The sequence below is a fragment of the Neolamprologus brichardi genome, chromosome 6 (genome assembly GCF_056152115.1).
Source record: "Neolamprologus brichardi isolate AB-2024 chromosome 6, ASM5615211v1, whole genome shotgun sequence".
Classification (NCBI taxonomy): Eukaryota; Metazoa; Chordata; class Actinopteri; order Cichliformes; family Cichlidae; genus Neolamprologus; species Neolamprologus brichardi.
Genome location: NC_142109.1, coordinates 3,319,550 through 3,343,833, shown reverse-complemented (window position 1 = coordinate 3,343,833; position 24,284 = coordinate 3,319,550). Strand labels below are relative to the sequence as shown.

General features: G+C 41.9%; 1 protein-coding gene across 1 annotated transcript; it reads right to left on the bottom strand.

Moving 5' to 3' along the window:
* Positions 1-7,849: 7,849 nt before the first annotated feature.
* On the bottom strand, positions 7,850-21,767 carry LOC102787941 (B-cell receptor CD22-like). Its single transcript, XM_087842390.1, has 7 exons — positions 21,494-21,767; positions 10,164-10,520; positions 9,748-10,008; positions 8,801-9,072; positions 8,342-8,430; positions 8,205-8,265; positions 7,850-8,026 (listed from the first exon to the last, which is right to left on the bottom strand). The coding sequence occupies exons 1-7, from the start codon at positions 21,765-21,767 to the stop codon at positions 7,850-7,852; spliced, it is 1,491 nt and encodes a 496-aa protein (XP_087698516.1).
* Between the last annotated feature and the right edge of the window lie 2,517 nt (positions 21,768-24,284).

Genomic DNA, 24,284 nt, shown 5'->3' with positions numbered 1-24,284 from the left:
TTTTCGAGCTGCAACGGATGAAATATAATATTTCACTACTCCGTAAAGGAAATTGGCACATTTTGTAGACTTGTTCAAAAATGCTGCAATATCCTTCAGAGTCTTCAAAAAGATTTACACTCTGGTATAATCTTTGCAGACTGTGTCAGAACATGGTTCAGCTTATGTCCATACCTGTGAGTTAATACTCTTTCTATTTTTTTTATAACTCCATATAGGTTGGATATTATAACAAATATGCTATTATATCTTTGTGGAATCAGGTTGTATGCACAGTTGAATGTCTCCATAATGCGTAATTAGTAATTGCTTTTCTGTCTTCACTGACCTCATCATTCAAAGCTGAGATAAGCCTCCTTCACCAATTTACCGGATAGGTAATGAAGAATGATGGAGAGTTGAGCCTTGTTTGCAATGTCTGTTGTTTCATCAACCTCCACTGCCATAACCTGAGCTAAACTCACTTCCGCTTTTATGTTCTCCTTCAGAACATATTCAGTAGTTTCAATTAAGTCATTTTGCATTTGTTTTGATGTCATGGACCCGGTTCCGGGGACCCGGGATCCGTAAACAGTGTGGACCTTTATTATTATGATTATGATTATCATTATTATTATTGGGTGTATGTTTGCTGCACTGTGCTCTTGTGTTCCATGCTGGTGTGTGTACGTGTGTGTGTGTGTCTGCAGGTGTGGCTGGAGGATGAAGGACAGCCACCTGCAGGCCTGATGGGTGTGGTAACACAACCTGGGTCTGGGTGCAGTTCCACCCTCCAGGGGCAAGGGTACCTAGACCCGGTTCGTAGAGTACGCTTAGGGAGTGTGATTGTGTGTACAGCGTCTCTTTACAGTGGGGCAAAAAAGTATTTAGTCAGCCACCGATTGTACAAGTTCCCCCACTTAAAATGATGACAGAGGTCAGTAATTTGCACCAGAGGTACACTTCAACTGTGAGAGACAGAATGTGAAAAAAAAAATCCATGAATTCACATGGTAGGATTTGTAAAGAATTTATTCGTAAATCAGGGTGGAAAATAAGTATTTGGTCAATAACAAAAATACAACTCAATACTTTGTAACATAACCTTTGTTGGCAATAACAGAGGTCAAACGTTTACTATAGGTCTTTACCAGGTTTGCACACACAGTAGCTGGTATTTTGGCCCATTCCTCCATGCAGATCTTCTCAAGAGCAGTGACGTTTTGGGGCTGTCACCGAGCAACACGGACTTTCAACTCCCGCCACAGATTTTCTATGGGGTTGAGGTCTGGAGACTGGCTAGGCCACTCCAGGACTTTCAAATGCTTCTTACGGAGCCACTCCTTTGTTGCCCGGGCGGTGTGTTTTGGATCATTGTCATGTTGGAAGACCCAGCCTCGTTTCATCTTCAAAGTTCTCACTGATGGAAGGAGGTTTTGGCTCAAAATCTCACGATACTTGGCCCCATTCATTCTGTCCTTAACACGGATCAGTCGTCCTGTCCCCTTGGCAGAAAAACAGCCCCATAGCATGATGTTTCCACCCCCATGCTTCACAGTAGGTATGGTGTTCTTGGGATGCAACTCAGTATTCTTCTTCCTCCAAACACGACGAGTTGAGTTTATACCAAAAAGTTCTACTTGGGTTTCATCTGACCACATGACATTCTCCCAATCCTCTGCTGTATCATCCATGTGCTCTCTGGCAAACTTCAGACGGGCCTGGACATGCACTGGCTTCAGCAGCGGAACACGTCTGGCACTGCGGGATTTGATTCCCTGCCGTTGTAGTGTGTTACTGATGGTGACCTTTGTTACTTTGGTCCCAGCTCTCTGCAGGTCATTCACCAGGTCCCCCCGTGTGGTTCTGGGATCTTTGCTCACCGTTCTCATGATCATTTTGACCCCACGGGATGAGATCTTGCGTGGAGCCCCAGATCGAGGGAGATTATCAGTGGTCTTGTATGTCTTCCATTTTCTGATGATTGCTCCCACAGTTGATTTTTTCACACCAAGCTGCTTGCCTATTGTAGATTCACTCTTCCCAGTCTGGTGAAGGTCTACAATTCTTTTCCTGGTGTCCTTCGAAAGCTCTTTGGTCTTGGCCATGGCGGAGTTTGGAGTCTGACTGGTTGAGGCTGTGGACAGGTGTCTTTTATACAGATGATGAGGTCAAACAGGTGCCATTCATACAGGTAACGAGTGGGGGACAGAAAAGCTTCTTACAGAAGACGTTACAGGTCTGTGAGAGCCAGGGATTTTCCTTGTTTGAGGTGACCAAATACTTATTTTCCACCCTGATTTACGAATAAATTCTTTACAAATCCTACCATGTGAATTCATGGATTTTTTTTTCACATTCTGTCTCTCACAGTTGAAGTGTACCTCTGGTGCAAATTACTGACCTCTGTCATCATTTTAAGTGGGGGAACTTGCACAATCGGTGGCTGACTAAATACTTTTTTGCCCCACTGTATGTCTGTCTCCACGTTGGTTGAGTGTGGAGTAAGTGCATATGAGAGCATGAGGGTGGGAATGGATGTTTGTATCTGTGTGTGCCTGTATGTCTGTGTATATATGTCAGGTTGGGTATCAGACGCCACCTCTCTGAGGACATCTCAGGCCCTCCAAGGTTTGGAGGCCTATCTCCCCCCACCACTTCCCCTGCCGGGGGCGGACTCCCTCAGACATCGGTGCGTTGGTGGTTCTTTGTGTCCGGGGGTGGGCGTCCGGGTACACACCGGCTCACTCCTTGGCGGCTGCTTATCGGGGCCTGGAGCCTGGGGCTCGCTTGGGCCACTTCGGAGGTGGGGTGCCCCCGGCCTCTCGGCCTGGGGCTCGGTCACTCAGGCACAGCTGGCTGCCGGCGGGGCTCACGGGCACGTCACTGCAACCCCCCCTGGCTTCTGCTCCGTGGCTGCTGGGTGACCCCTCATCTGGGACTCTCCTCAGCTCTTTCTGGGACAGTGGCACGGCTGCCCCTCTGTTGGTCTTCCTTGGTCTCTTGTGTTCTGGGGGCCTCTGGATGTCTGGTGTTTTGATCTCCTCCATACCTGCTTCATGCCCTGGAGGACGGGGCAGTGGCCCCCCACACCCTCTAGCAGATCATTACATGAAGGAACCTTTTAAGAAAACAAGCGCGTCCATGCTCACAGGTGTACACACGGGTGATCACACACACAAACTACACCCTTTTTGGCTCCTACCTCAAAGCACACTGTGCTGTCGATCTTACGTGCTGCACAATAATGTTTAATATTTAGTATTTACTGTCATATTCCCATATATCATCGTGATGTTGTTTATTCTATTACTCTCGTTTTCTTCTGCTTGTTTTCTTTTTTCTTTCTCAACAGGTGATCCAGGTGATCGATATATGTATTTTTTTTTTTTTCTGCTTATTCTGTTGGTTTTTGTTTTATGCCCTTCTCCCCCGTCCCTCTTCTCAACTGTTTTTCTTTCCCTCTTTCTTTCTACCTTTTCTTTCCCCCAGTCAAGTCTGTCCCGTATTCAGCAAGTGAAAATAAAATAAAGAATAAAAGGTGAATCAAATGGACCATTACGGCAAAGCTGGGATGGTCAATTTGGGAAAGAAAATCCGTTGGGCATCTTTCTTCGCCTTTAGACAATAATTCTGATGGCAAAAGAGCCAAACGGGACAGGTTATAAAAAAAAAAAAAAACAAAAAAAAAAAACCTCTGTATGATACATTATGATAGTCTGAACAAACCTTGAGTTTAAGTTCCATTTTCGAGCTGCAACGGATGAAATATAATATTTCACTACTCCGTAAAGGAAATTGGCACATTTTGTAGACTTGTTCAAAAATGCTGCAATATCCTTCAGAGTCTTCAAAAAGATTTACACTCTGGTATAATCTTTGCAGACTGTGTCAGAACATGGTTCAGCTTATGTCCATACCTGTGAGTTAATACTCTTTCTATTTTTTTTATAACTCCATATAGGTTGGATATTATAACAAATATGCTATTATATCTTTGTGGAATCAGGTTGTATGCACAGTTGAATGTCTCCATAATGCGTAATTAGTAATTGCTTTTCTGTCTTCACTGACCTCATCATTCAAAGCTGAGATAAGCCTCCTTCACCAATTTACCGGATAGGTAATGAAGAATGATGGAGAGTTGAGCCTTGTTTGCAATGTCTGTTGTTTCATCAACCTCCACTGCCATAACCTGAGCTAAACTCACTTCCGCTTTTATGTTCTCCTTCAGAACATATTCAGTAGTTTCAATTAAGTCATTTTGCATTTGTTTTGATGTCATGGACCCGGTTCCGGGGACCCGGGGTCCGTAAACAGTGTGGACCTTTATTATTATGATTATGATTATCATTATTATTATTGGGTGTATGTTTGCTGCACTGTGCTCTTGTGTTCCATGCTGGTGTGTGTACGTGTGTGTGTGTGTCTGCAGGTGTGGCTGGAGGATGAAGGACAGCCACCTGCAGGCCTGATGGGTGTGGCCCTGCCAGCTGCTGGTCACGCCTAGGTTCTCACACACCTGCTTCTGATCAGGCTCGTTGGGGGAGCTACTTAACAGAGCAATGGAGCTTCCACCGGCGCAGGATCGTTGAGTTAGACTCCATGTCAGTGTCTCAAGGACTGTTAAGTGTATGCCTGCTGGAGTGGTGCCACAACGGCTGTGTCTGTTTTTTCCTCAGGAGAGCGGAACACGGGACTGCAGGACGCACGGGGTGTGCGTAGGCACAGGAGCAGAGAGCACGGAATACCAGCACTTGGGAGAAGGCACGACACAGGAGTTGAGGGAGCATTCGGGAGACTTATTGTGTGGTGTATATTTACCCCCACTGTAAATAAATGCACTGTTCATTGCACTAAGTCCAGCGTTTGGGTCCTTTCTCCAACATTCCCCACGGCTTGCCCTGGCAAACCATGACATTTGATGTGCCTGAAAAAACTGTTCATGGGTCGACACGCAGCGATGATCTTGGTTAAACTTGTTTTTGGCCTTCTATGTTTTGTTATTTTTGTCTTTATAGCTGGGTGGTAGGTTCAATGGCATAATGTTTCTTGTCTTCATGTAAAACATGAAACAAAGTCTCAGTACAACTAGAACCATTAATGCACTCTATAGACTGAAAAATTAATAAATAAAAAATAAACTGAAGAAAAAAATACATATCTATTATCCTAATAGATATGCATTTTTTTCTTCAGTTTAGATCAGGGGTGTCAAACTCCAGTCCTCGAGGGTCAGCATCCTGCTTGTTTTTGAGATATCCCTGCCCTACCTGCTGCTGGAGGCCTGGAGTTCGACACCTGTGGTTTAGATTAACTGATTCTTTAAAGCCCCTATGACCCTGAGGTGGATCCGCAGTTGAGAACAGATGAATGGATAATAAAGTGAGCACTGGGAATGAAAATCTGTAGCTGCAACACCAGAGGCCAAAAGAGCACACTCAAACCTCATGGTACTGACTCAAGACCACAAAGAAAATTCTATTTGTTTTATCTATTAAATCCATTACTTTTATCTTAAAATTCACTTTCACTTAAAGTAGTCATACAGATGGCAGTAGTGGTTTTCAGTATATTTTCAATCAAAATTTAAATGACAAATTAATAATAATAATAATAAGAATTTTCCAAGACCTATGACCTAAAATTTGGAAGTGAACTCTTTTAGCCAGTTATTGGAGATTATGTATCGGAATTTCAGGAGCAGAGGGGGCAGAGGGGGCAGCGACCCTTCGGAGGAAGCTCATTTCTGCTGCTTGTATCCACGATCTCATTCCCCTGACCCATTGCCCTGACTTCACACCTGATGAAGACCATGGGGAGGATCATACTTCACCACCTTCACCCACTACTTGGGAGAGATCTAGACCCACTGCAGTTTACCTACCAGCTGAACATTGAGGTGGATGATGCTGTCATCTACCCGCTACATCGGGCCTTCTCTCATCTGGACCTGCACTGTGAGAATCATGTTTTTTAATTTCTCCAGTGCCTTCAACACAATCCAGCCCTCAGTGCTAAGGGGGAAAGCTGCAGGGAGTGGGAGTGGACCATTAGTTGTCCACGTGGATTGTTGACTACCTTACCAGTAGATCCCAGTATGTGAGGCTGCAGGACTGTGTGTCTGAGGTGGTAGTCTGTAGCACTGGGGCCCCATAAGGAACAGTACTCGCCCCTATCCTCTTCAGCCTGTACACTCTGGACTTCAGTTATAACACGGACACTTGTCATCTCCAGAAGTTCTCAGATGACACCGCCAATGTGGGCCGGGTGTCGGAGGGAAACGAACTGGAATACATGGAGTTATCAATGACTTTGCCAGCTGGTGTGACCAGAACCATCTTCACATCAATGCCAGCAAGACAAAAGAGCTGGTTGACTTCAGCAAGAAGTCACCCCCTATTACCTGGGTGTTCACCTCAATAACAAAGTGGACTGATCCAAGAATACAAAAGCCCTTTACAAAAAGGGTCTATCCTTTGAAGTGAACAGGACTCTTCAGGACACAGTGGTGGCGTCTGCCATTTCTTATGCTGTTGTCTGTTGGAGTGGTGGAATGGCAGAGAGGGACAGGGGGAAACGTAACAAATTGGTCAAGATCGCCAGCTCTGTCCTGGACTGTCCGCTGAAGTCCATCGAGCAGGTTGTGGAGGACAGGATGTTGTCCAAGCTTACATCCATCATGGACAACACCTCTGATCCCCTGCATGACTGTACAAGCACTGAGCAGTTCGTTCAGCAGTAGACTTCTACACCCACAGCTTAGGAAAGAGCGCTTCAGCAGGTCATTCTTTCCAGCAGCTGTCAGACTAACTATGTTATAGAGTCTGACAGCAGACAGTGTTGGTCTGACAGTCAATTTACTGTAAAGCACCAGAGGTTTATCCACAATGTGCATGTGCTAAGCACCAGAAAAAAAGCTGCTGGCTTCTCAGCTTGCTAGAACCAGTCATTGTCAACAGGAGATGGCCACACCCCCAGAGACAGAATTTCCAATCAGAGTTAAAAAAGCTCAGCTTTCAGTGACAATGGATGGATGCAAAGACGCCAGAAGCTGTATGACAATTCTGTCTGAGATGAAAGGATAGAGCTTTATTTACTTTGGTACATTTTAATCTATGTCTAGTTTTAAGATTTGACAAGGCATACACTGCTTGCTTTGCCTGTCCTGTCAAAACGCTATTGGTATACAGCAAAGCTACTCTGTCAGCTTTGTGCAGCATTCACCCTTCTAGCAGGATCATAGATATCACATGTCTGTGATTTTCTATTTAAGTCACTTTTCTGTGGAAATATAGACACTACAGTTCCTTATTTAAAACTAGCCGCTCTTCTCTTTTTCTTTGTGTGTCAATAAAACATCTCTGCAGGGAGATAACATCTGTTTAAACTAAGTTAACCACAGCAATAGTTGTGCAATTCAGAAGCGAGCTGTCGACTGTTCCATAAGCACAAGGGAGAAGTCCAGTTGCTTCCTTCCTTCTTGCACAATAGTTAGTGCTGAGTTTGATGACTGTTGCACAGTATTACTGTTCTGAAGTGAGGTAATGTGATATAAAGGGAATTATGACTTTGTGTGCTGAGATGTATTTAATTTTAATGTTAATTTAATTTGATAACAAGGTAACAATGCAAGTGATAGCAATGCACAACTTCATTGTTACACCTGGTAGAGCAGCCACACTGATCATTTTATTACAGATGAAAGAATTTAGACAGTTTTTAGCTCTCAGTGATGCTGCAGTGTTTGTTTGACTTTGAGATCTGATGAGGAGTTTGGACCCAGAAACGGCTAATGACATTGTTTATACAGTATATTTCACAAACAGTTCACTTTGTAGTGGGGAACATTTCTGTGTGAGGAGCTGTTTCACCTCAGGGATGCATTGTTTCTCTTAAATCTAACAGCAGTGTACTCGATAACCTCCTGTTCCTTCATGTGTCTGTGGGACTGAGTTCCTCTGATGCTGGAGTAGAGAGGATCAGCCTGGATTTTGGGGAAATGGATGCTGGCATACTGAAGATCTTCTTGATCCTGTGGCTGTTTCTGATCAGGTTGACGTGGCATAGAAAAATTTGTGTTAGGTACAAACCGGACATATGATAAAATTTAAAGGATAGATCATGGCATGATCAACGATAGAGCTGATTCATTTCTCAGTCAGCTTTTCTATAGTAGAAGTGAGTGTTGTTGTGTAGCACAACAATGATATGATTGTTTTCACCTGTTCTCCGTTGTCTGCTCTGTTTCCAGGTTGAAATAATTCCTTAGAGGACCTCCTTTTCCTGGTTAGAGTAAACAATGATGAGCAATGAGATGACATTTATTGTTTCTGATAAACTGATGTAACACAATTCTCACCAAATCCACAGGGAGACAGAGAGGCCTATGATGGAGAGCAGAACAGCAAAGGTTACTCCAGCAGCTGTTAGCTTCCATGCTCCTATGGAAACAGTGTATGCATGATGAATAAAATATAAGAAACTTTAAATAAGTGTTAAATAATATTGGGGACCTGCTGTCCCATAAATGAGCACAGCCATGCAGCCCCATGTATAGTCTGAAAATCTGTTTCTGTGTCTGTGTTTTGAGGAAGGCAGATGAGTCTGAATCCTGAATACCGAAACACTTTATATTGGAAAAAAAGTCAAACAAACAAATCTATCTAAACATGCAATGAATGTATGTAGGAAGAGCAGTGTAAATCATGCGGAGATTGAGTAATTTTCAGGTTTTGCCAGGTACCCAGATTTATTGCCCTATAAATCTATATAACCTTTTTTTTGTTTCTGCTAGATTCAAATGAGGCTTTGCTAAATGTAAACTATTACCAGCCACAACAGTCAGCTGTAAGGTGGAGTTATGAGTCCCTCTGTTGTTGTGGGCCACACAGTAATAACTCCCACTGTGCTCAGGTCTGATGTTGCTGATGGTGAAGTTGTGTCCTGATGCTTTAGGTGAGTCTTCATCCTCCTTGTACCAGGTGTAATTAGCTGCTGGGTTAGCATCACTGCTACAGGTCAGAGTGACTGAACTGCCCTCCACTATCTCAGCAGAGGGACTCACTGACACAGAGGGAAGCTTTGGAGCATCTGGAGAAACATGGAAACTGGAAACATGAACATTTTGTTGATGCAATAATTAATGTATGCATTAATGTTTTCAGTGACTATTGCTGGCCTAAATAGAGGCTTGATGACCAGGCGATTAGAGTTAGTTCAGAAAAGTGCATCTATGGACGTCTGGTGCTTGGTAGGTGCAGTTAACGGTAAATTCCCATCATTAGTTGATCCTTACAACAAAATAACACATGAATCAGGGAAACTGTAACAATAGAGAAATAATTCTTGAATGCTGGGTTATTAGGAAAAGAAATGTTGTTTCTTTATTTATTTTAGTTTGTCTTTAAACAAACTCTAAGAAGGTAGACTCAGTGGTTTCTGTAAGTCACTCTACGACCACTTCAAAGGGGGAAAAACGTTTTTGTTTTTCTAAAAACAAAAAAATGTTTCTTCAAAATGATTTAATAGTTGGCATTGTTAATGATAATAATTAAAACAGAACTTCTATTAGATATAAAGTTGCATTAAATGCTGCGTATTTCTTTAAAGACAGTTTTGAGGATAACTTGGTTATTAAAATTTCTGAATGTATATCTAGAAACATTTATATATAAATCTTCTGAAGCTGATAAAAACATGACAGCAGCATAATGTGAATGTTAAACAGAAGAGCTGGAGAAAGTGTATGTTTTAAGTTAAACTTACATTTCACATCAATAAATTTGTATCCAGAGCACTTTAACTCCAGGCTCTTTACAGTGATGCAATAATACTGTCCAGAGTCGGAGGACTGAATGGAGCGGAAAAAAAGAGTCTGTTCCTCACTTAGAGTTGCATGACCATTCTCCTTGTACCAGGTGTAACTAGCTGCTGGGTTAGCATCACTGCTACAGGTCAGAGTGACTGAACTGCCCTCCACTATCTCAGCAGAGGGACTCACTGACACAGAGGGAAGCTTTGGAGCATCTGCAGGAGGAAACATGGTAAAAATGTAACATTTGATATCAAAGAGGTTTAAAATTTTCATAGTGGAACATATTTTAAATACTCCACTCTTATTCAAATATACAAAGTGAATCTGAAACCCAATTAATGATGCATTTTGATAATGGAAATCTTACCCGTGATACTCAAAATGACTCCATTTAAACCACTAAAACTTCCACCCGTCTGGTTTGTTTCAAACCTGAACATGTACTTAGCTGAGTCACTCTCTCTCAGGTCTGTGATTCTCAGAGTGCAGTTATTTCCATAAAAACAATACTTCACTCTATCTCTGTAGTTTGGGTCAGTTATTAGATCCACAGGTACGTTTTTGTTCCATTTAGTGTACCACAACATCTTTTGAACTTCAGTACTTTGCTCATTTTTTCTTGGTGGGTATGTGTAGGTGCACTGTATGTCCATTGTTGATCCTTTTACAGCATAGATGTGAGTGACAGGGTAAGTCACTCCATATTCACTCTGACTCTGCACCACTGTAACATATAGCACATGAGATAACAAATAAAATGAACAACTTCTCTTAACAGTCGGGTAATAAGACAAAACAGCTCATAGTAATGTGTGGAAGAGATAACACAGGACAAGTCTTCAATCAGTCTCACTAATTATTTAAAGTAACTATGAGAAAATGAACCCACCACTGCAAGCACATGCACACATATACATACTGAACCACATTGTAATTTCCATACAGTATATATATATATTTTAAAACTAAAATGAAGGCTGATTTTAGAGCCTGAGTCTACTTTATTTTCCCACATCCCCTTCTTTTACCTCAGCAGATGTAAATGTATATATATACAGAACTCTAAATGTAAGATATACAGTACCTGACACAAAGAGAAGGGCAACAACAAATCTTCCCATCACACCAGTTAAACTCATATTCTGTTCTCTTATCTGACTTTAGAGACAATAAAAACTAAAAAAACAAACAAAAAAAAACAAACAGGTAAAGTATCCAGGAATCAAATCCATCAATAAACAATTCCACTTTCAAAAATGAATTCAATTGTCTGTAAAGATTCCATTTTGTCTTGGTCTGTAGGCAGAAGACAGAAATAAAAGTGATGAAATAAACCAGCTTCCTTCCTCTTTACAACAATGATTTGCGCAATCAGCCAAACGCAAGAAAACTTAAGTTCTTTCATATCTCCAAAAGTTGATTCTGTTCATCTGGACGTAGCGTTTTGTGGGAGAAACGTTTTGTCACTCATCCAAGTGACTTCTTCAGTCTCAGCTGAAGGCAGGTTTCCCCAAATCTTATAAATAGTACATTTGCATATTGACTGAAACCAGCCCACAGGCCAGTGGAAACTCTTTCAATGATGAGGATGTACACATCCTGTACAGGGAGGAGCGCTGGTCTGAGCAGGGAGTCAAGGAGGTCATTTACGTGAAAAGGAAAAGACCATGTCTGAATCGAGGAGGGGGCCTAAGGGTACATCTTTCACCATCTTACAATGCTGTGATTGCAGCCATTCCCCAACTCTCTGTGAATGGTACTCATGGCCATTGATCAGTGGGTTTTGATCAGTGGTTGTTGATCAATGGTCATGAGAATTTGCATAATTATGATTAACGAACTGACCTCCCAGCCCTTTGTTCCTTCAGTGGGCTGGTTTCAGTCATTATGCAAATGTACTGTTTATAAGGTTGGGGAAACCTGCAGTCAGCTGAGTAGGGATGGGCACCGGTATCCAAGGCAAAGCGGTCAAAAGTCTGGCTGTACTTCACAGCAAAAGATGCAAACTCAGCAGCCTGCAACAAGTGCTTTAAGCTGATACTGTCAAAGGAGGTAACACCTCAAATCCGATGAAACACCTGGCGACGCATAGCGTTTTTTTTAAAAAGCCAAGAAATGCGCCGTATTTGATAGCTTGCTGCGAGACCTTACACCATGCACATCTACTGCGGGTGTAGCCGTAGCCCTGCCAGTGTAGCAGAAATGATGACGGATGATGATGGCAGCAGCAGCCGTTCTTCTCTGCGTGAGTCGCTTAATGTTGTTTGTGTGTAATTTACGTTGAGTAGGCTAACCACGTTATTACATTAATGCAGTAAGGTGAAGGAAAACAGTTAAACATGAGGCTTTTGGACAAAGTTCGTGTTTTTTCCATTGTTTAAGCACTGCTTCCTGCCAAGAGTGATACCATATATGCCCTATAGCTGCAGAAAAGGCTAACATTTTTACAAAAAAACAGCTAAACACGAGAGGTTTTTGGACCAATTTTGTGTTCTGCATTCTTTAAGCACCGGCACCGTTTCAAAAGTACCGGTTTGGTACTGGTATCGGATAAAACCTAAACGATACCCATCCCTACAGCTGAGACTGAAGAAGTCACTTGGATGAGTGATGAAACGTTTCTCCCACAAAACACTACGTCCAGATGAACAGAATTAACTTTTGGAGATTTACTTTCCTGGATGATTGAGAATGCATCAAGAAGTTTTTTCATAGTTTCGTGAGTGAGAGAATAGTGAACAATAAGCTGTGGTCATATATAGCAGTGCTTGTTTTTTTAAAGTTTAATTTCGGTTTTCTAAATGATGTAAAGATAAAGTGTCACAGCTGCGGCAGCAGTCGTGTGGTGGTAAAGGACCCAAAATGCAGGCACTGGCTTGATGCGAGTGAGTAGTTTATTTACAAGCTGATCCTAATTGACATGATGAGACAAGAGAGACAGACCTTCAAAGTAAAACAGGAAATATACGCAGACAGCGAATAGAGGGAACAAATGAGCAGGGATGACTCAACACTAAACAGAGGGAGCACAAAACCTTAACAGAATACATAACCAGAGCAACCAGAACACAAGATGATATTCATTACAAAAGCCACAGACTCAGGCCCATGACATAAAGTCATGTATGTAACATAAAAATAAATACAAAGAAATTATCTTCACTACACTGTACACAGGTGCTACATTATAAAAAAAAGGATATTATGGAAAGATATGTCTGTGAAGATTCTCAGTCATCCAGGTCATCGTACTCTAAGGAGCTTGAAAAGAAAAGTGTCTGGACTGTTAATTTTCTTGAAGACATATGGGGAAATGTAGTCAACATGCATCAGTCTGACTGCAGCTGAAGTCAGAACTCACAGTGGCTTCCTACTACACGGTGTTCACTTATATATAGCTTTTGTACTAAAAACTTTATGGTTCACACGCTCTCTCAGTTACCATCAGTGTTAATTGAGGCAGATAATCAAACAGTCTCAAAGTGCACTGAAGGATAAGAAATGCGAGGAACCTTGATGCGACTTACTGAAAAGAATAAAAGGAAGTTTGAGTCTTTGTTCTATTCTTGGTTTGTTTTCTCTCTGTTCACACTGCAGTCAGGCGGTCAACTGAGGAGATGGGTGCAAAAAAACTAAAAAATAAAGAAAAGCAGAACAGACTTAAAGTGTGTGAAACTGTTTACATCAGCTATGAAACAGAACAGATAACAAAATAACGCTAAATGCAGAGATCACAGAAATAACATGCTGCATATATTCGCAGCCCTTCTCTCTTGGCTCTTGACGGAGGCGTGTCTGGTGACACTCTCGATGGAGGACATTGAACGACAACTACCAATTTGGAACCATGATAACAGAGTTCTGGCTGATTGGAGCTGGCTCGACGATTGGCAGGGCTGTGAGTACTCAGACTGTGTTTTGAACACAATATGGATAACATCTTGGAGAAGAACAACGGGAATTGAGAGACCTGGTGACCAATGATGGACATTAGACCAACTGTAAAAATTGGATGCAGTTGTTTGCACTAAACCCAAACATTCACCATCGTCACTCATGTGGCTATCCCACTGGTGCCAGCTGAAGGCCTACCAAGGTCGAAGCTGACTGCAACAACAAAAATTCTTCCATGATAACAGGATTGTTGTCAGAACTCTTTGTCCCTCCAAGGCCATCCACATTGATCGAAGATGGTTGACTTTTGCTTATCCGGGTGAAGGGACACCCGGATAAGCACGGTTGAACACGGAACGCACACACGCATGTACACTGATACAGACCTACACTCACACCCCCATCCCCTTCAAATACCTTCGAAGCTTATGTCTTCTATGTTGTGAGATTTGATGATTCATGTGCTGAGGTGTTTTTTTCTGTTCTCAAACTGATCTCCCTGTTGGAGCTCAGTCTGGGGGGAGTTCTTTTTTTCTCTTCGTCTTTCTTCATGTTGTGCATTTTCTATTGTTATACCTCTCTGACCTGTCATCCCCATGTGATGTTTGTGTAATGTATGTATGGTCGGAAGGGTGAGATGGTGCTGGCAAAGGTCGGCAGCCTTAACCCAATTTCCCTCGGGATGAATAAAGTATTATCAATCAATCAATCAATCAAAAAGTACCATGTCGACCAATCAAAAAATGATATGGCAACGTGGCATCTAGTTGTTAAGAAACGGGGGGAAGTTTTAGGAGTGACGGCAGAGTAGTACAAATAATTTGTGTGGCATCAAATTTGATGCAGAACAGCTGATTGTTCTGTAAATAGTTTGAAATGTTTGTTTAAAAATGCCTTGGCTGCATTTAAAAAAAATAGCTGCAAAAAACTTTGTTGTTTGCCAAACTCAGTAACTTTTTTGAAGAAGTAATTATATAATTAACTGCCCAGCATTGGTCATTATATACTTTATTTTGCAGACAGAGTTACAGGACTCTCTCCCAGACCACAGACTCATAATACAAGTCAGAGCTTTATAAAAAAATAAAATAAAAATAAAAAAGTAAGTTGTGTTTTGAAATTGGAGTTCAAGTTATTTTTACTTCCAATAGTGTTAACATACTACACAGGTCAATGACTAGGGAGTTTGTGTGTTCGCTCAGACACGTGAAAAATTAGAGGGAGCATTGGTTTCTGGGGATAAATATTTTGTACCTGTAAATCAGACTGTGTAGTTGTGAACTCAGTTTTGTAACTTTGTAAACAAAAATATCTGAAAATTTTATGTTTGTCCATCCATAGATAAGAATTTGTGTGTGTGTCTGTGTGTAAAAAAAAAAAAAAAAAAAAAAAAAAAAAAAAAAATTGTATTTGTAAAAAATAATTACACAAGTTACAATTGTTTTTGTTAAGGTCTGTTTGCAGATACAAGGCAAAAAACTATTGCTTGCATGCGAGTTTCAACTTGCAAGTACAAATTTTGACCACTTCTACTTCCTTTGTTTCATGTCAATTACAAGAACAGATGGGTGTGGTCCCTGGCTCAGTTGCAGTTGAGGGGTGGTGCTGTCAGCTCAAGGGGCAGTGCCAAGGAGGTTGGCGGGGCAGGTGTGTGGTGTTTGTTAATGAGCTCTCTCTGTTCCTTGATAATTTAGTGAGGCCGGAGCTGAGTGTGGGAGAGTGCAAGGGAGAAGCTGCACATCTGGGTGCCAGACTAAAAGAACTTTCAACAGTGTGTCTGTTTGTGGGACTTGCCACCCATCAATGGCAGTTCCAACAACTACTCCATCGTGCAGCTAGATTTCCCTTTAAAAAGTGGTTTTAGGTTTTAATCTACTGAGCACAACAGTATGGTTATTAGGTGATTGGCCAAACTAAAAGGCAGGAAAAAGATCAAGATCTGCATTAAAATAGGCAAGTGTAACTGCATTGTGATTCAAAATTTGAATCCAATTTGATTTCTAATACATTTATTATTTTTACAGCCACTGCATTCCAGCTCAGGCAGCTGTTTTTGGTCTGGTGGGAAATTTCAACTGGTGCCATGAAGGTTTAAGTAGTCAAAGCAGACAATCTCATATCCTCTACTTTGTTTTGGAACATTACGTGGGCCTGGGCACGTCCACGGTTACAAACATGATTGATAATTGCATTGCAACTTGTGCCACAGGTTTTGGCCTCATTTAAATGCAATTTGTAAACACTGAATATCAACTAAAGTCAACCATGCTCAGTGCTTTTCGCTTGTGTTGTTGCCCTGGGTTATTTGAAAAATGTTTTACAGAACTTAAGGTTATCTATTACTTTGGCTTATTGGTTATTTGGCATATTTGTCATATAGAACAATTTAAACATTTAATTCAAGTTAAGGACCTTAATAGAAACTGACTGGTTTATTTAGGGTTTTTTCTCCCACACTTAAAAATCAGTTTCATGTATCTGATTCACAGAATCTCTTAGTTTGAAGCATTTGAGGTGAAAGACAGATTCATACTAAAGTTGTATTAATTGTTAAATGCAGTCAGTGTTTAAGTTATAAATGCAGTTTATAAACCAAGTTGGCTATTGTGGTGGGCCGTGGTCTGTGGTGCCGTGCAGACACACCTGCACAGCATCTGCAGATCACGCCCGTGGTGTTGAATCACGGGGAAGCAGGGTTGAGAGTGTTGTGGTTGTGTGGTAAAGTTGAATAAAGAAGGCTAAAAATGCAGATCTGTGGTCCCATCATGCATTATTTACGCCACAGCTATTATGAAAAAAGAGGTGAAATTCATTGCCAATGTAGAATTAAGTCATTGCTTTATTGATCTGTAGTTTTTAGTTGTTTGATGCATTGACGTAAAATTGACCCCTCAGTAGTTACCAAATCATTTTTTTGTCAAGGCATTATCAATAAAGTTACCTTTTGAGCCATGAAAACCGGCTGATTATTTCCCTGATTATTTTTGAGTTTGTTTGAAATCTTTTTTTAATAAATCAAAGGAAATAAGCCTGAACATCACAAATTGAATTCAAAAGTTGTCAAGGACATGGGTTTGGTGCACATATCCAGCAGTAATTGGTCAAAAGGCAGGCTATACTCTAGACAGATCCAACAGATACCAGAACTGACTGGTAATTCTTAGAATTCAGACCGCACCATAAGTGCTGTCTGGAGTCAAGAATGTGTAACCCCAGAGAGTTACTAAATGTCTCAGGCTACGTCCACGGGTATTTTTGAAAACGCAGATTTTTCTATGCGTTTGGACCTTTTGTCCACATGTAAACTGTGTTTTCGGTCACTGAAAACTGCGATTTTTAAAATCTCCTGCCAGGGTGGATATTTTTGAAAACTTCGTTTTTGCGTTTACGTGTGGACGAGAAAAACGGAGAAAACTCAGCGTCAAAGGTGTGCGCATTTTTTGACGTCACACTGTGCGCCAGGTTATTGTTTCGGTGAAATGAATTTCTACAATGGCGGACTTACACAAAAATACCATTACTGTTCATTTTACTTTCTGCAGTGTTTAAATGCTTACATATACACACACAGTTACTGTCCCTCCACACATAGGACTCAGTTTGTGCTTCTATGCGCCATCTTTGTTTACTCTTTCCCACCCAGGCTTATAGACTTCTGATTGGTCAACATTTCTACACGGATAGGAATATAGCACCACCTGCTGCTTTGGCTTGTTCCTAGCAGCATTTTCCGTCGTTTTTGGCTTTTATGTGTGGACGGGATTTTTTTTTTATAAACCAAAAATCTCAGTTTTCAAAATGTTGGAATGTTGCTTTCATTATCGAATTTTATTGAGTAAAATTATTTTGTTGAGAGGTAGTTGAATAGCAGCTGTTTGCAATGTCTGGATGGTCTTTGAAGTATACAGAGGGGAAGCACTGCCTCCTTGCATTCACTGCGAAGCAGCTACGGAGATCAGGAAAAAGGGAGAGGGGGAAAAAGTCTGATCTTCCAAGTGGCAAACGTGGTTGCTTTTCTTTATTCGAATTGTACGGAGGAATCTACGAAGCCCCACAAGGCACATTGGAGAAAAAAAAAATGAAGATGAACTTTTGCGGGATCTCGCAAAAGTTATGCAATTAAATTAAAATGTTCAACAACAAAATCAACAACTGGTGGAAATATAAATAATATGTAAACAACTTAACAACCCCCAAAGCATTTGGTTAGTCTGTGAAGAACAAAGGTTTTGGTTACAGGGTTTGGTCAAGGACAGTATCATATTAATTCAATTCAATTCAATTTTATTTATATAGCGCCAAATCACAACAAAGGTCGCCTCAAGGCGTATGACCCCCTATGAGCAAGCACTTTGGCTTTGTACACTCTGCGCCAAGTATTCCACCGTTTAGCTCAGGCTTCTTTAACCCTCAATCTAGCTAAATGTGAATTTGCTAAGGCCACAGTGACGTACTTGGGCAGAGAGGTGGGACGCGGGCAGCTGTGACCTCTTAACGCCAAGGTTGCAGTGATTATGGAGTATCCCACGCCTACTACCCGGTGGGAGTTGTGCAGTAGTGATGGGTCGGTCGCGAACGAAATGGCTCTTAGAGCCGGGTCTTTGACGTGAATGACGCGAGCCAGCTCCTTATCGCGAGCCGTGGGTTTTTTTTCTTTCTCTCACCCTCTCTCTCGCACTTTTTTCCGCTTCACTCCGCACTCGAGCCTTGTGCTTTACGGAAGAGGGGGGAGGGACGGTAGTTACACTCAGTAGCACAGGAACAGAGCCAGAGGGAGAGAAAGAGAGCCAGGGACAACAACGTCACATTAGAAAGGTATAGTAATCATCCACAACTATTTTCAGTTGCAGATGATAAAGGATTCAGAAAGTTTATTCATGCAGGTCCATATGACAGAGAATATACATGTTCTTTTTGTTTTCATATTATAATTTATATTTAATTGTGTTGTGGTTTGCATTGTTTTGTGTTGTTTCACTTTAAATTTGTTTAAAAGGAAAAAGCTGAAAATTTAAATAGTTTTAAAGTTGAAATGTGAATAATTTTTTGTATTATATGATTTATGTATTACATTTTATGTGGAGTGAATAAATAAAAGTATATTTACGGTGGCCCCTACAGACAAAACACGTACAAACTCCGAAGCACGTAAAAACTCAGAAGCACATAAAACTCAAAACACGTACAAAAGACAACAGAAGTGCTCCAGGATGCTAGGGGCAGTGTTGAGCTTTTGTTACTGTCGGATTATAATATTATTTTATGCTATGTTAGACTCCTAATTAAAGATTGTGAATTATTATGTAGTTTTAGTTTGCATTATGCTCCTGAATTAGAAGAAGGTATAACTATTACATTTGGTAAACTGATTTGCATTACATTAGACTGCTGATTTATTGTGAATGAATGATATTGTTTTATGATGCATTATACTGCTGAGTTATAAGAAATACTGTTCACAGAAAGTCATCGTCTCATTTGTCTGGTTAGAAGAGAACAGAGCAGATAAACAGGGAGCCAAGGTCGTAGCTTAGGCGATGTGTGTGAGAAAGAATGTGAATGTTTAGGCTTTTATGATTAGGTGGGGGCCACTAGAGGCTGTAAGAGTTTGATCAAGGCTCCACCATTTTGAGATCTGATGCTGTCTGCTGTATGGTGTCCATCTCCCACGCGTGTGTTCATTAAATCATCGTTTGATTTGACCCGGCCGGACCAGTGTGGTTATTTTTGGTTTTCCTCTTGTATCCATCCCCAATATTTGAATTTGTAACATTACCTAGTGGCTACACAAGCCAGCAAGTACCAACGACCGGATTTGGTGTGTGAAATGAACAGTTTTTTTTAAATTATTTGACTATATATGAATGCTTGTGTATAAATACACAAACAATATACATATGCTTTCATGCTTTCAATTGTGTAATTTAAGTGATCTAGTAGCTCTGTTTTGGAAGTTCAGTTCATGCTAGAAATGTGTTTTGGAGTTTGTACGTGTTTTGTCTCTAGGGGCCACCGTATATATTTATATATAAACATATATAAATAAAACCACTTTTTTTTTACATTAGTAATTCCTTTTGTGCATAATTTTATATTATTGTTAATAATAAATTAATTAAAGCAACAAAACAACCTGAAGAGCCGGTTCGGAGCCGAAAGAGCCGGAAATCCCATCACTATTGCGCAGATTCCTGGGAATGGTGGGTTATTACAGGAACTTCTGCAAAAACTTCTCCTCCATAGTCCAGCCATTGACCAACCTGCTAAGCCCTAAGGTTGATTTCCTATGGTCTGATGAGTGTCAGGATGCCTTTGAAAGTGCAAAAGCCCTCCTATGCTACACTCCCGTGCTAACTGCACCCGACTTGACGCGTCCATTCAAAGTAGATGTTGATGCCAGTGCTGTTGGGGCTGGGGCAGTACTGTTGCAAGAAGACTTGCAGGGATTGGACCACCCCATTTGTTACTTCTCCTGCAAGTTTAACAAGCATCAAGTAAATTACTCCGTCATTGAAAAGGAGACATTGGCCCTGTTGCTAGCTCTTCAGCACTTCCATGTGTACTTGGGGTCTGGCACATTACCCATTGTAGTGTACACTGATCATAATCCACTTGTATTTCTTTCCCGAATGTTTAACCACAATCAAAGACTCATGAGATGGGCCTTGCTGCCACAAGAGTACAATTTGGAGATTCGGCATATAAAAGGATCACAAAATGTACTAGCTGATGGCCTCTCCCGGTTGTGAGTATGACTTGTTTTGTTGTCTGTCATGAATATTGAAATCTGTGTATACAAAACGTAGTCTTGTATTTTAAGGGGAGGTGTGTTACGGCCCTGGGCCTTGGAGAGAGTGAGACTACCCTTTTGTGCTTGTGCAAATCTAAGTGTGTCAGGACTCGTGGATAACTGGCTGCTGGGAGTCCTGTGCCAGCCTTCTTTTATGCAGATCACAGTGTGCCAGACCTCGCAGACGATTGGCTGCCTGGAGATCCCATGACCACTCCATGACCAATTGACTGGCTGATTGTCTGCACCTGGGAGTATAAAAGGCTGAAGAGCCTTCACGCAAGGGGGAATTGCTGCTCTGAAGTGAACATGCAGTGTCCTCCTCGTCTGCTTTAATGTATAATGTGTATGCGTTAGTCCCTGTAGGGAAATTACTCCTCTGCATTTAACCCATTCACCCAGTGAGGCAGTGGGCAGCCACCACCTGGGGAGCAGTGTGTAGGGACAGTGTGCTCAGGGGTGCCTGTTCAGTGGAGTCGAACCCCCGACCTTCCGATCATGGGGCAAGCACTCTACCTACTGAGCTATCCCTGCCCCCCCCCCCCTGCATGTGAAGCTTGTTTGTTAAACCTGTTTGCGGTGTTGCTCTTTGTTTAAACCTGGTATACAGCTGAACTTAGTTTCATTAGAGTTTTGTGGTGCTGGCTTGCCTTAGTTAACCCTTAGCTTTTATTTTGTGTGCTGCCAGCTTGCCTTTGTAACGGAGCGAAGGTGATGTTTTTCACAGGGTTCGTTTAAAGGAGGAAAACCTTCCTCCAAAACGGACAGAGCAGTGGAGCCGCCAAGGGAAAGCACACGAATTAAAACTGTATAATTAAAATATAATTTATTATATTTAAATAGTTGAAAATGTAAAATGAATTAAAACAACCCTGGCCAGGGGACAACACAATAAAAATCAATAAAACACAACATTAAAAGTCCGGTGGCGTCCGCCACGATATAAGAGTCACTAAAAGTTAAAAATCCATCCAGCAGAGCGGTGTAGGAGGGGAACCCGGCGGCGTCCTCGCCTTCCTCTCCACGTTCTGCGCCCAGGTGCGCCCGGGTGGGCAGAGCTCTCAACTCCGCCCGCCGCTTCTTTGTAACTGCCACTCGGCACCGGCCCGTCTCGTCGCCTCCAATTCTCTGCAGACGCGTACTCTGGCCTCCTGTTGCTGCAGCAATCGGACCGCTCGCTCTGCGTCTCTGGTTGCCGACGCTGTATCCTCCTCTCTCGAACGCCAAGTTCCACCAGCCCCCTGGGCTGGTAGGCGCCACTGCCTGACACCACTCACGCCTGCCCATCTCTCAAGCCTCCTTTCCCAAGCCTGTTTTTGTGTGGTCTGCCAGGCCCTCTTATTGGCCTCTGGGACCTCCCAGGTTTGTAATCAGGTAGGGGCGGAGTCTTTCCAGGACAAGTCACCAAATAAATACCATAAAAACATGCAGTAAAACTCATAAAAAACAAACCAGTGTACAATATTAAAATATTAAAAAAGGTAAAACACAGCAAAACATGCATAGTAAAAAACCCTAGAAACTTGTCCCTTTCCACCCCGTGACACCTTAGTTAACCCTTAGCTTTTACTCTTGCCTGTTCTTTTCACTGTGTATTAATTGTTTCCCCGGTGGTCTGTTGAACAGCCCCGTCGGTTTTCAGTTTAATGTATGTGACAGTCCAAGGTAAGTGAAAAGCTGCTGTAAGAGGGGACCCAAAGCTTTGCCACTGCGCTTAAAACTATTAGTAATTATTGCCATTTACGTGCTCCAAATAAATTAGCAGTCATTGCGGTTGTCACGGCTGGGGCGGCAGTCGTGTGGATGGTGAGAAAGGAGGATCCAATGGCAGACAATGGTGGAGGTGCAAATGGGTTTTATTTACAGTGCAAATAACAGAAGTGAGGGCAGGACAGAACATAAACCTAAACTGGGTGAAACTAACAAACAAACCTGGAACATAAGGTCAGCGGGAGAAACTCGGAGATAGCAGATGAGGACGGCAGAACAGAGAGACGTAGAGAAACATAGGGAATGAACACAGACGACGCGACGAGGAGCACAGGCAGACATGCACTATAAATACATACACCAGGTAATTAGGAAATGGCAGACAGGCCGGGACACAGCTGGAACTAATGGACATAACGAGACACAACCTACAAAGTAAAACAGGAAACACACAGACTGTTTTACACAACCAACTGGGGACACGAACAGAACACAGAGGAGAGACACAGGTAGGGATGATGGAAACACACAACCCTAAGAACAAATACGAAATCAGAATAAACTAGAAAAATGATAATAACAAACTCAAAGCGCTGGGTCACCGACCCAGGACCATGACAGTGGTAATTATCACGGTCACACCTGCTTTCTTTGTCATTATTTGATGGACGGCACATGTGTGATTCATATTAATATCTTGCGTCAGAAATGTTGTGCTGTGAAAACGACACTCCAAATGCAACCAGAGATACAGGCCCAACAGTGTGCAACCCAATGCTGCAATATTTATTTATTTAATCAATTAATTAGTTAATGGGTGCAAAAACTTCATGTGCTCACATGTAGGAGAGAGTTAACTCATCATTAACATTCAACCTGGTATTAATGAGTAAGTAAATGTTCCTTCCATGCTCTGAAACAGGCATTCCAAAAAGTGCTTTTACAGACAAGTATGAGAGCCAGACTATCAACAGCATCACACAGCATTCTTTTGTTACACCTTAGGCGACCATTGAAGCAGCTCTCCAAGTGACATGTGGACATCAAGAGTCACAGAGGCATATTTAACAGTCTCATGCCACATTATCGATGAAAACTGGCAAATGGCGGCATACGTGCTAGAAACATGCTCTGTTCTGGGACAACACACTGCAGACAATATTTCTGCACAATTAACCAGAATCACAGAAGAATTGGGCATAAGGGACAAGATTCTGGCTGTTGTAACAGACAATGGTGCAAACATGGTTGCTGCTGTGCGCAGAGCAGGATGAGCACACTACCCACGTTTTGCACACACTTTAAATTTGGTGGTAAAAGACTCCATTAAAGGCCCTGCCTGACTTGCTTGAGGTTCAGCAGAAAAGCAGTGCTATTGTTGCTTTCTTTCATCACAGCACTAAAGCTGCAGACAAGTGCAAAGACATCCAGAAGCAGCAGACATTCCCTGAACAAAACCTCAAGCAGTTGAGACAAGGTAGAACTCTATATTCTACATATGGGAGCGATTGCTTGAGCAAAAGGAGGCAGTTACCTCTGTTTCATTGGAAAGAACTTACTTTGTTTAAATGAGGAAGAATGCTGTCATCCATAATGCACTGAGACCATTTGAGGAAGCAACCAGAGTAGTGATGTTCGATTCGTGAACGAATCGTTCAATACTCGAGAATCACTTTACTGACTCGTGAATCATGATTCACAAGCCCAACTGACTCACTGACTCATCCCTGTTTCTGTTAGCAAACTAATTCGCTTAGTAGAAATATATCTAGCTTATAATTAAAATTGTGGGGGGGAAAAAACAACAGCCAGTTTCTTAACAAAAGCATTTCTGCTCTGAATTGGAAGAAAAAACCCTGAGTAGAAGCTCACATCAAGAAAATAGCTCCTCGGTTCACAGTAGCATCGCTCTGCTAACATGCTAACAGCACATTCGAGCTACTCACCCCCTCCCTTCCTGTGCTGAATCGTAAGCGTAAGCAAATCACTCAGGACTCGCTCACCCCCTCCCTCCTGTGCTGAATCATAGAGCGAACGAATCACTCAGGACTCACTAACCCCCTACCTCCTGTGCTGAATCATAGAGCGAACGAA